The 15979-nt window shown below is 33.0% G+C and overlaps 1 protein-coding gene across 1 annotated transcript; it reads left to right on the plus strand.

The window, feature by feature from the left end:
- Positions 1-1661: 1661 nt before the first annotated feature.
- LOC108758582 (transcriptional regulator ATRX homolog) lies at positions 1662-12604 on the plus strand. Its single transcript, XM_018503581.1, has 14 exons — positions 1662-1738; positions 3173-3517; positions 3899-4135; positions 4959-5172; positions 5251-5654; positions 5796-6094; positions 6171-6465; positions 7679-7974; positions 8554-8701; positions 8792-9139; positions 9237-9537; positions 9611-9826; positions 12343-12490; positions 12564-12604. The coding sequence occupies exons 1-14, from the start codon at positions 1662-1664 to the stop codon at positions 12581-12583; spliced, it is 3348 nt and encodes a 1115-aa protein (XP_018359083.1). The 3' UTR covers positions 12584-12604.
- Positions 12605-15979: the final 3375 nt, after the last annotated feature.

Consider the following 15979-nt stretch of genomic DNA (forward strand, 5'->3'; position numbering starts at 1 on the left):
AAAGTTGACAGCACTGAGCCAAATCTAGCCCGCGTTATTTGTGCAGTCGGTTCTGTGCAGTTTTTCAGTTCTTGATTCTTGTTGCGATCGTGTCGTGGAAGGTAAAATCTTGTTTAATGTAGAGAAATACTAAGTAATGTTATTAGCTTTAATTGTAATAACTTCATGTATAATGCAAGTTCGTTGAAGAAGAGATATAGGCCGAGTTCCGATATACATTACCAGTACTTAAAATCTATGATTCACGTATACTATAGAACTTCAATACAGGTAGTGTATATCGAAATACGACCATAGTAATTATTACAACGGTCAATGTTGCAAGTTACAACTCGTACGTCGTTTGCTCATTTGCATCATTTTTCAGGAAACAATTCGAGGCAACTACACAAGAACTAGGTTTTCGCGGGAAATATTTTCATGGTAGGTTAACTTTGTCTTATAATTTATTAATGCAATGATATAAGTCTGTATTCATTACAGTCCATCCTTCAAAACCGTCTTAATCCTTCCGTCCACTACGTTTTTTCGGCACCTTTCAGTCCACTACGGGGGTCGTCTTGGCGTTTTTTGGACCAGTAAAAGTGCTTTAAAAAATCTGAAAAAATTCATGGAACTTCTTTCAACCTTCAACTTGAAGTCTCAATCATTAGTGAGTCATAAGCGAGTAACAATCAGGGAGGGGATATGGCGCCTTCAGTGCCCGTTTTCAAAAGTTACAACACTTTGAAATTTCGCTTGGGTCGAAAAAGACCCCTGTAGTGGACGGAAGGGTTAAGAGTAATGATAAATTACAAATTAATAAAAACTAATAAGTTTTTATAGACTCCTTTAATTAAAACAATTAATGAAACTATAAAAAATATATTACAGGCAATAGGAGTCGACGCTGGTTATCAATTAGCGCAATTTTTCTTAATGCTAAAAATAGTTGCGCTAGGGGGAAAGATTGCTGATGAAGACTCAAACCATGAGCGGAAACGTTCAAAGTTAAGGTTTATATTTTTAGTATTAAGAAAAATTGCGCTAATTGATAACCAGCGTCGACTCCTATTGCCTGTAAATAATTTTCAAGTGTTATAACACGAAAAATGTTTGATGAAAAATAACTTTATTATAATGTTTTAAAAAGCACTTAATACCAGTTAATTAGATTCTGGCATCAAAAATAGCGTTCCATGTAAAAAAATTGATTTGGCTTTGACCTGACCTTGATGACACAACCCAAGGTCAAACTGATAAGATCTGTAAATAAATCTTTTTGTACCCTGACACTTTATACTCAAACAACTTTTGTCTGAAACATTTCTTTCAAAAACGTCATCCTCCCGAGTAAATCCGGGGTTCCATCCTTTTTTTAACATTGTATATAATACATATGTATATACAATTATATATATACTATTACAATATTATATAAATAATACATATGTAGATAATCATATGTAATACATATACGTATGTGTATGTTGTTTGTAACAACATATATACATGGACCAAGATTTCTATGATTTTTAGTGGTGGGGGATGAAGCCAGAAATTGATAATTTATGGCATTTGGACCCATGCTAAGTCACTCTTTCGGACTGCTCTCATCAAAATAGAAAGAGATATTACGGTTCCTAAACGCCACATAAACTATCACTTTTCGACTTCAAGCTATGGACAGAATGTTTGGTCTGTGTATACAGGGTGTACTAACGCCCACTAATCATACAATGCTATTCTTGATAAAAAGGTGAGTCGAAAAGTCCTCTTTTGGCAATAGGCAACGAGATATTAATTTCTAAAGATTGCCGAAAAATTGGATAAAATCGATGGATAAGATCGAAAAAACACTTTCAGTGTTCCTTGTGAAATATAATATTTTGAAGACATTTCTTAAAAAACTCTTAAAGATATCTTAAAGTTATCCTGTACATCGATTTCAGATATTTTGCTCATTGGGTAACTAAAAAAAAGTATTCCGAAAATTACAAAGTGGTAGAGGATGTTTCGACTCAGTTTTTTATTAGGAAAAGTACTACATGATTAGTGGGTATTATTTCAGGTACATCTGTTACAAAATGGTTGGATATAACAGGGCAATAGGAGTCACGGTAATTCTTGTGCAAACCAATACAGTTAACAAAACAACTTTATTAGTAATTAATCCGATTACATGTTTCCGCTCACTTTTGAGCCATAGGATCCCCTTAACACCTGAAATTGTACGAGTATTGTAAAGACATAAAGAATGGGCTGTTGGATCGTATCCAAGTAGTATGGTCGACAAAAATAAAAGAGAGGGACCGTCGAAGACGGCCAATCTTTATCTCTTTCTACTCAACGATATAACGAGAGAGAGAGAGAGAGAGAGAGAGAGAGAGAGAGAGAGAGAGAGAGAGAGAGAGAGAGATGGCCATCTTTCACAGTCCCTCTCTCTCATTTTTGTCCATCATACTACTTAGATACGATCGAGCAGTCCATTCTCTGTCTTTGGAGTATTGGGACATATTCAAAGCATGTTCTCTAGATTATGTAGTACGAATATCTAGAGACGGAGAGCGTGCTCTGAATATGTCCCAATACTTATAATTTCAGATGTTAAGGCATATCTGTCACCACCTGTATGTATATATGGATTGGATTTTCTGTTTCAGAAAGGACAAGAGAAGAAGCAATATAACATTGAAAAATATATTTTACCATCTCAGATATAACGAATAGAAAAAACCGGAGAGGTACAAAAAATCTTGCAATTATTATATGATAGAGGATAAAAATTCTTCCGAAAAATTATTTGTTTCTGTAAAGTTCACGCAAAGAAATTGTCGAATTACGATATAAACTCCCTTCAGCAAAAAAAAATGTTGGAAGTAGATCTAACTGGTTCATCCAGCAAGGATTCGTCTCGTGCAAACGAAAATTCATCTATCTTATCTAAAAGAAATAAACAAAGTAAGAGCGAGAGAGATCAAAAAGCGAAATCTATACGGAATTTTCGTTCTACGTCGAAAGTTTCAAAATTAGTAAAGGAAAAAAATACATTGAAGAAAAATAAAACAAATGATTCAAAAAATGATTCCAGCAATATGTTATTGAATAAAACAGGAAAACGTACAATTAAACATAATAAGTCTGAAAAAATTGTGAAACCTATAACAAATGATTGTATATGTTCTTCTGACAGCAAAAATTATGAGAATACAGACACAGCAAAACAAAATGCCAAAGAGGAACTATCACTCGTACCATCTTCTAGGGATAAATTTCATTCTGAATCGACTCTATTTGAAATGGTAAATGTCTCGAAGAATATTAAACGTAATCATGAGCCTGAGAATGATGAAGAATCTATTGTCTCCAGACAAAAAAATAGAAGACTCGAACTCGATACAAATCACTACAAAAATGATAAGAAATTGAATATGTCCCACAAAATTCATTCAGCGCAATTAAACATAGAAATTCCCAAATATAATTTACGTGTGTTGAAAAAACCAAGAGAGTATCTAGAACGTAAGGAACTCAAAAGGTATCAAGTATATTCTATAAAATCTATGTCTATTGTTTCGCATCATATTTGAATTACTAATTGATATTAGAGTTTCAAATACATGATAGAATTACATGCTATGAATTATATACTAGTTAAGAGAAAGAGAGATTTATGGAATAAGATTATATATTAAAGAAGCAAAATTTAATTTTGCATGAGATAATAAAAATAAATATAATACATTTTATATATGAATGTGACCATTATAGTCAAAAAATTGTAACGTAATTATTAAATTGTTATACAAAGCGGCATAGTAACTCTTCCATTTCCTGCTTATTTGATTATACAAACATTTTTAATTTGTTAAAACAATTTCAAATTATTTTTTCTATGTACAATCTTGTTCCCGGTTAGTTGCAGCATCGATTCTGACGAAGACAAATCTTTCGAGTTTAAAAAGAAGAATAAGAAGAAGGCCGTGCAAAGAATCTTTAATTCGGATTCAAAAATAATGACAGAAAATTTAGATTTTAATAACATTTTTGAAGCTTCAAATGTACAAGATTCATATAGTACAAGAAAAGAAAAAGAGAAATTAAAACGTAAACGCAATGGTTCGTCAAATATAGATTCTTCGCTTGCAGAGAAGAGGTAAGTTAATAATGTGGCGTCTATTGCAGCGCCACGACTACAGAGGCCGAGCGTGCGATGGTTTCGCGGAAATTCATGCATACAAGCTTGCAATATCCTGTAATAAATAAATGACAACATGAGAAAAATATCAGGATGCTTCAGGATTTGAACCGAAGCCTGGTCACTATATTGCTAGACATTCGTCTTTGCTACCAAGCCATATAGCACTGACTCTGATAGTCTTTCTATTGTGCCTGATTTCTCTAAATTTTTTACAATATATGTATACACGTCTCATATACATTACTTGTAAACACAACTGATTTCTACAAATACCGTAGATATTTAAATGTATTCTATTCTCAGATTTTGGATGACGCTTCGCGAGTATCTTTTTTCTATGTATGTTGACGCGCATTTAAAGTGGAATGTACTCTTTCTACTTGATTCCTAATTTCCAAGATTTAATCGATTATTTTCGTAAATTTAAAATTATAACAATAAAATGTCTATTTAAAATTGTAATAACTATAAACCGAATAATAAATAACTCGTGGAGAAAACATTGTGTTTACAGAAAAGCTCTCGAACAGGAGAGGACGAGCGATCTCATGAGCACAGACGTGGCATTTAACGGACAGTTCTTGTAGAAATAAGTTTTGTAATTGCAGAGTCACTGAATAAACGAATTGTCTTTTAACGACCGCGAGTATTAATTAACTTTGTTACCTTTTCTCCGCTCACGGTCATATACCTCTGTTATTTATATTCCAAAATATATATTACATTTGTCTATCTATTTTATTTCTATCTTATACGTTTAAATTTATGTAATTTATAGATCAAAATTGAAACGAAAACGAATCAAGAAAATGGCATCTGATAGTAATAACATTGACGTAGAAATGAAGAACTTGCAAAGATCTATACCCGTTAAGGATGGCCGCAAAAATATACGAAAAGTTCTGAAAGACAAGCAAGTGGCGAAAGATACGAAACTAGTCGCTAAGGAAGAGCAAAAGAGACTTAAACGTTTCGTTGAACGTCAAGCTCTGGTATATCCCGCAATCATGTTTTCATTTTTCATTTATCACTAATAGAATTATTATATGTAGTTACCTTTTATTATATAGTACAATAAGATATATGAGATGAGACTTGCCAATGAAGAAAAAGTGGACAAGCTCGTTCTAGATTTCAATACAAAAACGAAACAGGAGCTTGTTACTATACATGAGAAATTGGTGAAGCATCTTAAACCACATCAAGCGCAAGGCATCAAATTTATGTGGGACGCTTGTTTCGAGTCTCTAGAAAGAGTAAAGACTACATCTGGATCCGGATGTATACTCGCACACTGCATGGGTTTGGGCAAGACGTTACAAGTGATCGCTCTGACTCATACACTTCTCACTCGCGAGACAAACATCAAAACAGTACTGATAGTTTGCCCACTAAATACGATACTTAATTGGCTAAATGAATACGATATATGGCTGAAGGATTTGGACGATATCGAAGTGTACGAACTGACAAAGTGAGTATTTGATACTCGACATTTACAAGTGTTGTTTTACATATTTTATCGTATTTGTAACTGTTATCTAAAGACTATAGTACAATTTCGCCATCAAAGTTTGATATGACAGATATTATTCAAATAAAAAAATATTTTCAGATTTAAGAAGAATGTTGAAAGAAGAAATGAACTGCAGAAATGGCAAAAAACCGGTGGTGTTATGATCATTGGCTATGAAATGTTCCGTAATCTTACGAATTCAAATAAAAAGATACGGAAAAATATGAAGAATGTGATGTTAGAATGCCTAGTTGATCCAGGTGCTGATCTTATTGTCTGTGATGAAGGCCATGTATTAAAGAATGAAAATACTGCTTTAAGTAAATGCATGAAAAGCGTGAAAACAATGAGACGCATAGTACTTACTGGGACACCATTACAGAATAATTTAATAGAATGTAAATATTTTATAAAACATTTTTGTAATCGTATATTTAAAAAAATATTTTACATCTATTTAATTGTATTTTGCAGATCATTGTATGATGCAATTCGTGAAACCCAATCTACTAGGTACAAAGAAAGAATTTTTAAACAGATTTGTAAATCCTATAGAAAACGGTCAGTTTGACGATTCTACTTCTTCTGATGTTAAATTAATGAAACAACGTGCACATGTGTTGCACAAAATGTTAGAGGGTAGCGTACAGAGATTTGATTACTCTGTTCTTACACCGTTCTTGCCGCCCAAACAAGAATATGTTATTTTTGTCAGACTGACAGACACGCAAATTAAAATGTATCAATATTACTTGAATAATCTCGCCAAGTAAGTTTCTGAAAAATCTTATACGAAGGTCGTTTGAAAAATTTTGAATCTCAACATGAAGATGGCATTACTCATCAAAACCATTCTGGTACTACAATCGTACATGTTTTGCAAGATACCTGTGAAAATTATAGCCATTTTGGACGCTCAGTTGTTTGACAGTCATTTGTGTTAGTCGATGTCAGTGTTTTTGTAAAAATGGAAAAAACCGAATATCGACGATCGCCATAACAAAAATTTACGAATTAATTTACTACCCACCGTATTCACCAGATCTGATCCCCAACGACTTTTTCCTGTTTCCTAGGCTCAAAATTAGGCTCGGAGGATACAGATTTTTATCAAACGAAAACAGTGACATCGACTGTCACAAATAACTCTCAAATAACGACTGAGCATCCAAAATGGCTACAATTTTCACAAGTATCTTGCAAAACATGTAGTACCAGAATGGTTTTGACGAGTAATGCTATTTTCATGTTGAGGCTCGAAACTTTTCAAATGACCCTCGTATCTTTGTTGCATTTTCTTCTTATTTAATCTGGGAGTAGACGCGTCTCGAAACTAACTTTAGTAGGCGCGTCCTGGTCATTTTAACGGAAATATATTTTTGCACATATATGTTCTAGAATATATACTTATAATTAGAAACATATATAATTGTAATTACTATAAATGATAATATAATAAGAAAACGTTCTGATAATGCTTTATATTAATCAATTAAAAATAAAGGAACATAATATAATTACTGGAAATAATTGTATTTATATGATATATCTTTATTTCAATTTTATCTTTTTTTTTTATTTATTAAAATTATTGATATGTAACAAAATAATAAAAAAATTATTATTTTATTTTTTATTTATAAAAATATAATAATGGCAGAGCTGGCGGAGACAACAAATACTAATGTAAGTGCGCGCACGCAACGGTCTTTTAGACCGACCGTTACAAACATATCAAATTTTATGTAGATATAAGCATGTTTACGTCATTTATTTTCGCATACTATACAATACAGAAAAAATAATAACAAACATTTACGTAAAGATAAAAATGTAATAGTGCCAATAAATTGAAAGATTAAATAGAAAACGGAAGAGTACGGCAAAATGCGCGATCACTCCCGGGTTAAATAATTTAAAATGTAATTATTAAGTTACATATAATAATTTGTATGATCAAAAGTATTACTTTTTCTCAATAGATATAGAGCTGGTCAAAAAGTTCAAGGTCTCTTCGCTGATTTTCAAGCATTACAAAGAATCTGGACGCATCCCGTAGCTCTACGTCTGAATGCAGAGAAAATAGAAAAATTAAATGAGAAAAAACTTGAATTTTTAAGCGAGTCAGAGGGTTCGATAACAGATTTTATTGATGACAATACTACCGATACAGAGAATACCAGCAACAGCGATTCGAGTAGTGACAGTGACGTTCAGACGAGCGATGGTGAAAAAGATAATACATATGTTCTTAGACGTAGTACAAGAAATAATCCTGGCAGTAAGTTTCTATGATTCAAGAATGCTATTTTACGTATTTTAATTTATGTCTAAGTGTTATAGTAAAAGCGTAAAATTTAGTAAATGTATACAGTTACTGGTACATACGCACGCATGCACACACATATACATATATGTGTATATATTACGTAATATTTTAACAAAAGTATCAGCTAAATTAAAAAATGTTTACTTTATTTTAATAAATACATTCATTTATTAAACAATATATACATTTGCTACAACAGTATATAGTTGGTTTGCACCTTTGCTAACAAAAATGTTCATTTAAATTACATTTTTGTGCATACTTTTACTAAATCAAGTGAAAATGTATGCTTCTACTAGTAAAAGTTTAAATTTTATTGTAGTGTATGTACATTTACTTAAAAAAAAAATTAATATGTGCATTCATTGACTATTAAGTGTATTACATTTACTGAATTAATACTTTGACTGTGACACATACATTTAAACCAAACGCTTATAAATATTTAAATCAAATACAAATAAATAAAATAATAAAATGTAAATAAAATAAGGATATTAGATATACATTAAATTGATTTTTTAGAAGTGGAATCAGAGGAAGAAACTCCTAAAGTGGTCACAGAATGGTGGTCACAGTTTGTACAACCCGAACATTTTGAAGATATGAAAGTGTCAGCTAAACTATTACTTCTTTTCGGAATTTTAAAAGAATGTGAACAGATCGGTGATAAAGTGTATGTATATCTTGTACCTAATTTTTTGATAAATTATAATTTTCACATCACTATATATATATTATTGTATTATTATTCATTATTTGACAGGCTCGTATTCTCGCAATCTCTATATTCTCTTACCTTAATCGAGGAATTTTTAAGAAAAATAAACGATCAGACTCAAAACGGTACACCCTGTGACACCCTCGATAATCATATCGGAAATTGGTCCTTAGGACTTGATTACTTTCGATTGGATGGTCAGACTTCATCTAAAAATCGAGATATATGGTGTAAAATATTTAATAGTCCCACCAATACGAGAGCAAGATTGTTCCTCATATCCACACGCGCTGGAGGATTGGGAATAAACTTAATTGCAGCGAACAGAGTGATTGTATTCGACGCTAGTTGGAACCCGTCTCATGACATACAAAGTATATTTCGGATATATAGGTACTTTTTTTGACATCTTCCATTGCGTAATCTTTTTTTTCTGTCATTACATATTTCAAATTAATTATCTCTGATTTGTCGATACAATGATTATCAGATTCGGACAAAAGAAGCCGTGCTACGTATATCGAATTCTCGCTACGGGAACGATGGAGGAAAAGATTTACAATCGTCAAATTACGAAGCTCTCGCTTTCGTGTCGTGTCGTTGACGAACAACAGATCGAACGGCATTACACCAATCAAAATGTAAACGAGTTGTATATGTTTGAAGGGTATGATGATAGAAAAAAATCTGAGTTAAATTTACCTAAAGATAGACTACTAGCAGACATATTTCTAAAGTTGAAGGATATCGTGAAAAATTATCACGAACATGACTCCCTATTGGAAAACAAGGTGAGAAATTTTTTCTTTCGTATAAGATGGATGTTCATATATTTTGGATGTATGACAAATTTATATTTAACAGGCTGAAGAGGAATTGAATGAAGAGGAACGCAAACAGGCTTGGTTAGAATACGAAAAGGAAAAAGAAGAAAAATCGTTAATAAATCCGATGATGAAAGCAACTTCATTGAATCAGGATAATATGCTTTTACAGCAAGATATGATGATGAACTTTGTACTGTCTAGCACTCAAAATAAATTCGAATATAAAAATCGCCAACAGCTTATTCGTAAAGAAGTAAGTCCCTAATTTTACTATTATACAAGGTATCTTATTTTAATTTCCCTAGATAATATTTTGAAAAATATAAGAAGATACGAAAAATGTTTTATCACTTCGAATTGGACATAAAATGATACTGTTAGTTCGATCTTGGATTGTCTTTTGAAGATTGCATGAAGGTCATCTTCAATTTCTTAAATGGAAACCCCTATTTTAATTGCATTCTTATAACTTATCTCAAAAAATTTTTAAAACTTTAAAAATATAATAATTTAAAATTCTAAAAATATTTCCCTTTATTGGGATGCATTGTACTCAGAACCCCTATTCTGTAACTGTCTTTACACGCCTACTGACAATTGTCGGTGTCGTTGCGCAGCTTTTTCACCATATAAAATATTTGCGCAATGACATCGATAATTGTCGGTAGGCGTATAAAAACAGTTAGGGGCTCCGCAAAATAAAAGGGAACAAAGAATAAGAATTTCAACCTATCAGAAATCATGTATTGTGGAATACATAGTTTCTAATAGGTTGAAATTCTTATTCTCTGTTCCCTGTTTCCTTTTATTGTGCGAAGCCCCTTACAGAATAGGGGCCCAGGACTCGTCTTCAGGTAGTTTGAACCAAAGACATAGAAGAGAATGGACTGTGCGATCCGTATCTAAGTAGTGTATCAAATGTGGTCGACAATAATGAGAGAGAGGAACCGTGGGAGACGGCCAATCCCCCTTTCATTCTCTCTCCCATTACACCATTGAATGGAAAGAGATAGAATTGGCCGTCTGCCACGGTCCTTCTCTCTCATCCCTATCGACCATTTTGACACACGGATTGCGCAGTCTATTCTCTATGTCTTTGGTTGGAACCAAGCCAATTTCGTAGAAATAGGCTGCCGATCACGAAAAAGGTGGGCTCGAAACACGGTGTAGGAAAACCCATGGAAAATCCGGCAGATTTGCACGTGATAGTCAATACATCCAACTTTTCCCGCAAGGCGTGATGGCACTAAAATCACATCTGCTGGATTTTCCATGTGTTTTCCTACACCGTGTTTCGAGTCCACTTTCAGACCTCGAGTTTGATCTTATTACTCCGTGGTCTGCGGTTAATCGTCCTTTCTGACAATCCTGACGAATCGCATATAAAATTGCCTTTACGGAGTTAAGTTACGTTTGTGACACTTTTTCTTATGGCGCACTCATTATGCACAGGACTTCCAAGTTCACAAGCGAGTGTCGAGAATCGAAATTTAACTCGAAATGCAAAATTGGTCCATTTTCTGAGGACTAGTTAGACTGAATGGAGTCTCCTTAATCTTTCTCCCTGATTACCAGTAAAGCGTGCCCCTGCCCATAAGCAACCCGACTTACCGATATGTAGATTGTAGGTTGCGGAAGCATCCTGTACAAACATGTAGGGAGTCTCATTGTAATCTATCGACTTTTATGTTTATAGGTTAAGGTCAAATAAAAACAATGTCCACACAAAAGTTGTGTAATCTGATGGGACACAAATAATTGTGAAATCAAGTTTCAAAAACGATTTTTTATAAGAAATATAGAGAGTCCATATAGAGATTATGGCCATTTATTAAAATGAAATTGTATGCTTTTTTCATATAATATCATTCTTCTCGAATTATTTTGCATGTAAAAAAGTATTAAAATAGAGATTTCGAAAAATCAATAGTTTTTAAAATATTTTACATTTTATTTTAGCATAGTTTAACATTTTATACTGACATTTTATACATCAAATATCTTGTAAACTATTAATTTTTTTTATAATTGTACCTTAATACTTTTGTAAACAGAATAATGAGATGAATCAATTGGTATAAAGAAATTAGAAAATACATAGTGGTTTAAAAAAATTTGTTTTGTTTAAACAAAAACATGTAGGAATGGATAATTTTTTAAATAAGTAACTATGTGTGTTTTAATTCCTTACATTAATCGATTTATCTCATTATTTTGTGCATAAAAATATTAAGGAATGTTTGTTTGAAAATTAATAGCTTTTTCAAAAAAGGCTGTAATCTTTATGTAATCATGAAAAATTGATTTGTCCGAAAATTGATTTTTCTATTACTTGTGATGTCAAATCATATAACTTTGAATATATTTTTTATATCATCTTACTCTGTGTAAAGGTAAAAGGGCTGATAGATTAAAGTGGTTAAAATCTGTTTAAAATATGTATAGTGCCTATAATTTTTGTAATACAATATTTTACAAAATTTTCGACATAGATTACAGACTTCCCAAATTTTCAACAAAGACCATAAGTTTCAAAAAACACGTGCACGAGCAGCAATACGTTGTTCGTTTTCCATATCCCAGAACTTTTCGTACTGTTCATCTTTCTCCTTTTTCTTTCCACGTTGAAGAGAAAAAAACAAAAAATCAATATAAGTAGTTCAGTTCAGTTTAGTCCTGGAGTATAGAAAAAGAACAGACTTAATATAAATGTTTGTTTATAGATATCAATTGTACACTTTTTTCAAATATTTAATATCTTTTTTGTAGCAACATATTTCGCAGTTGAATAAATTGCTTTCGGAGCAATCAATAAACACGAATAAATCTGCGCAATTAAGCGATATACAGACTAAAAATTTACTTCCAAATCAAAATACCTCGTCGACTGACAATATAGACGGAAACACTGATAAAGGTACTTGTGCTACTGTACCGTTTTGTTTGAATATGATAACACTTAAATATAATAACGCTATTTAAATTTACAGATAATTTCTACTACAAGTAACACAAGAGTAATACGTCAGAGCAGAATAAATAGCGTACAAATAGCTACGCAACGAACATTGATAACAGTAAAATCCAGGAGGAATAGTGTTCATATATGAATATTTATTATTTTATTATTTTATGAGATAGTATTGTCTGCATTAATATAAATCTCGATTATAAATTGAAAGAGAAATGCGCAAATAGTATACGAAGATATTAATTTTTTTTTAATTTTCTATGTAATATAAAAAATAATATTTGTTAAGGTTAGATTTATATAATCAGATCTACTTGGATAGACTAGTTCCATATACATTTTCAAGATATATAATGCAGGATGATTCATAATAAGATAAAATAGGCTTGAATAACTTTCTTTTTAGATAGAAAGGCTTTGAATAAAATTTGTTTTCAATCACATGAAAATCATTTTCTTGGGATTTCTCTCTTCAATTTAATCAAGTTTTGTTTGAATTTTTTTTTTATTTATTCGTGATTGCCAAAAAGAACACATGTGTGGAAGATTGATTGCTAGGTTGTGCAGACTATGATTTTAGTACTAAACATGATACATTTGATACATGATACATTTGAGAGTTGCGAGATTTTTTACAAGAAGTTGTATTTTCTACGTTAATTTGTGGATGTAGACGCAACAGGCATGTAATTGTACCTTATCTGATAGAAGATTCGAGAAGAAACTTCCATATATTTGAAACTTGTGGAAGCTTCAAGAAGTTGATAGTGATGACATGGCTCTTTTCGAGGCTAGTCATCCTTCAATGGAAAATTAATCTTTTCTCTTTGGGGGGGGACATGATTGAGAAGGATCAATTTTGGAAATCATCAAGAATTCAATTAGAATGCCTCTGGCTAATGGATCAAGGCTAGTGAATTCTTTTAGAAAATCTTTTTTTGCTATTTTTTATTTCTATACCTTTTTAAATCTGTCTTTTCTTGATCTCATTTCTGCTACAGGAATATCTGCATTTGTATGTTTTTTTTAAATAAATTTTTTATTCTCTACTTGAGTTCCTTAAGATCTAACAACTGCAATATCAGAACAAGAATTCAAAAGTATTTGAATCAACAGACATTTGGAACATTTAAATTAAAAACATTAAATAATATTTAAAAAATATTAGAAATAATTTTAAAAAAACATAAACAATTGCCAATATGAAAATTCTTTGATTATTGACTCGTATGAATAAATCAATGTGTGTATCAATGCCAATCGAGTCTAAACACTAGGTGTAGTTGTGTGTCAAATTCTTTATTGTATTAACATATATACGTTTCGATCCTTGTATCGGATCCTTATCAATATTTCTTAGTTTCTACGTTACATCAATGTGCTCCCTAGAACAATGATATAATGTTAGTATGTGTGAAAATCTAGCTAATAAATAATTGTTCACGAGATGAGAGATATAAATAACAATATTTTTAGAAAATTCCATGTACGTAAATGTAAAATTTTTTTGCGTTACCAGGGCTGTTAGCGGTCAGGGAAATTAAAAAGTAGTCAGGGACCATGAAAACTGGGAAAACTGAGAAAAGTTAGGGAAATTATTATCAAGGAATTTATTAACCTAAGATAAAATTAAATTATTGTAAAATTCTAAGTTTAAACTTTACTTTAAAAATTATGACAAAATTTTTTAATTGTTTAAAGAAGCAATGCAAATATTTTTTTTATTTTTAATTTTGCAATGAGCAATTTGCAGAAAATCATTAAGGGGATCCCACGGAGTAATAAGGAGATCAAACTCAAGCGGCCGGTCACGAAAAAAGTGGACTCGAAACATGGTGTAGGAAAACCATATATGTAATACTACTATATTGCTAACGGCAAAGAAGTAAACATCACGCGTATGTAAGATTGCAAAGATGAATATTTATGATTCATAGTTTATGAATATAGTACGATTATAATACGAACCAAATATCGATTTATCATCTACAGCCTTGAAAAGTGGACATATGTATGTACAGTACAGTGCATTAATTCGCTGGGTCATAGTAGCGGCCCGACTTATCAAAAATAAGAAAATGCAGTACTAAAAAGTTGATTAAAAATTCTGAAAAAATTCTTAGAGTTCTATGAGAAGAAAATAAATTATTTTTGCCTCTTGCAGTTTTTCTGTAAAGTTGATAATAATTGAGTAAAAAATGAACGTCGATAAGTCGAGCCGCTACTATGATCCAGCAAATTAATGCACTGCAGTGTACCCTCAGACAAGTGGATCTTGCTATTTAGTTTACATCCACTTTTTCAGAGGGCAATAGTGCGCGGCAGCATTTTGCGGTTACAGGTTTTGGGCCGTCATGTCCTCAGGTTTCTCTCTGCTAGGCTGTGTTCAGATTCCCACCCAAGTGCCACCCAGGTATCACTCTATCCTTGTTATTTACCGAACGTTAAACAAGGATGACATGACACCCGAAGAACACCCGAGTAGGAATCTGAACACGAGCCTATGTAGTTGTATGTAATTTGAATCCTCTTTTTCAGAGAACAGTAGTGCGTGGCGGCATTTTACGATTACAGGTTTTAAGTCATCGTGTATGTATTCTTCGATTTCAATTTCTCTCTGATAATATCGACTATACACTTGATCGATATTAGTTTCTAGTTGCTTATGAGATGGCACCACAGTTAGCTTTTAACCGGAGGCGAACGCAAGCGGCTGTGTCAGTCAGTCTCAGATCTCTTCCCAGTAAACAATATGGCCGGTTCGTTGTGGTGCGCGTGTTATGTCGTCCTCGCCGTATTCACCAAGTACCAACGTCCGTGTTACGAGCGTGGTTAGCCATTCACGGTAAGTGTAAATCCGAGATTGAGAAATACGTTTGTCAAATAGCATTGGAAGACACATTGGAACCGCGACCGGAACGCACGGTTCCGCGTAACGCACGCGCGTGCGCGCGCGCGCACGATCGCCGATGATTTCGGCCGAGACGAACGCTTGTTTTCCGAGCCAGAGAAAAAGAAAAAGAGATACTTGAGCGTTCGGACTCTGTCAACGTCCGTGTCACGACGATAACAAGTGTCGTTGGTTTGTACGTGCGAGCGCCAGTGTGAGCGCACTCGCGCCCGCATGTCTAGCGGATATAAGCAATGTCGACATCTCAGTGCACGCTTTCCGCAAATTCGCAGCCGCTCCTATATCAATTTATCTTTGACAGGCGGACCGTCTACTCACGGTTTCGTGACTCCCACAAATTTAGCCGCGAGCCCCGCTTTTTTGCACGCCGTGACGACGCGCGAGACGCGGCCGACTCGCGTGGCCGCCGAAGCAACAGGTTTTTTGTACCGAGAAACCGCGCGGCGACGACCTCTGGCTCTTCTGCGAGATCCACATCGTTGTGATGATCGAGAGTCGAGATTCTTAATCGAGATGTTTTTTCA

The sequence above is a fragment of the Trachymyrmex cornetzi genome, unplaced genomic scaffold (assembly GCF_001594075.2).
Source record: "Trachymyrmex cornetzi isolate Tcor2-1 unplaced genomic scaffold, Tcor1.1 scaffold16, whole genome shotgun sequence".
NCBI lineage: Eukaryota > Metazoa > Arthropoda > Insecta > Hymenoptera > Formicidae > Trachymyrmex > Trachymyrmex cornetzi.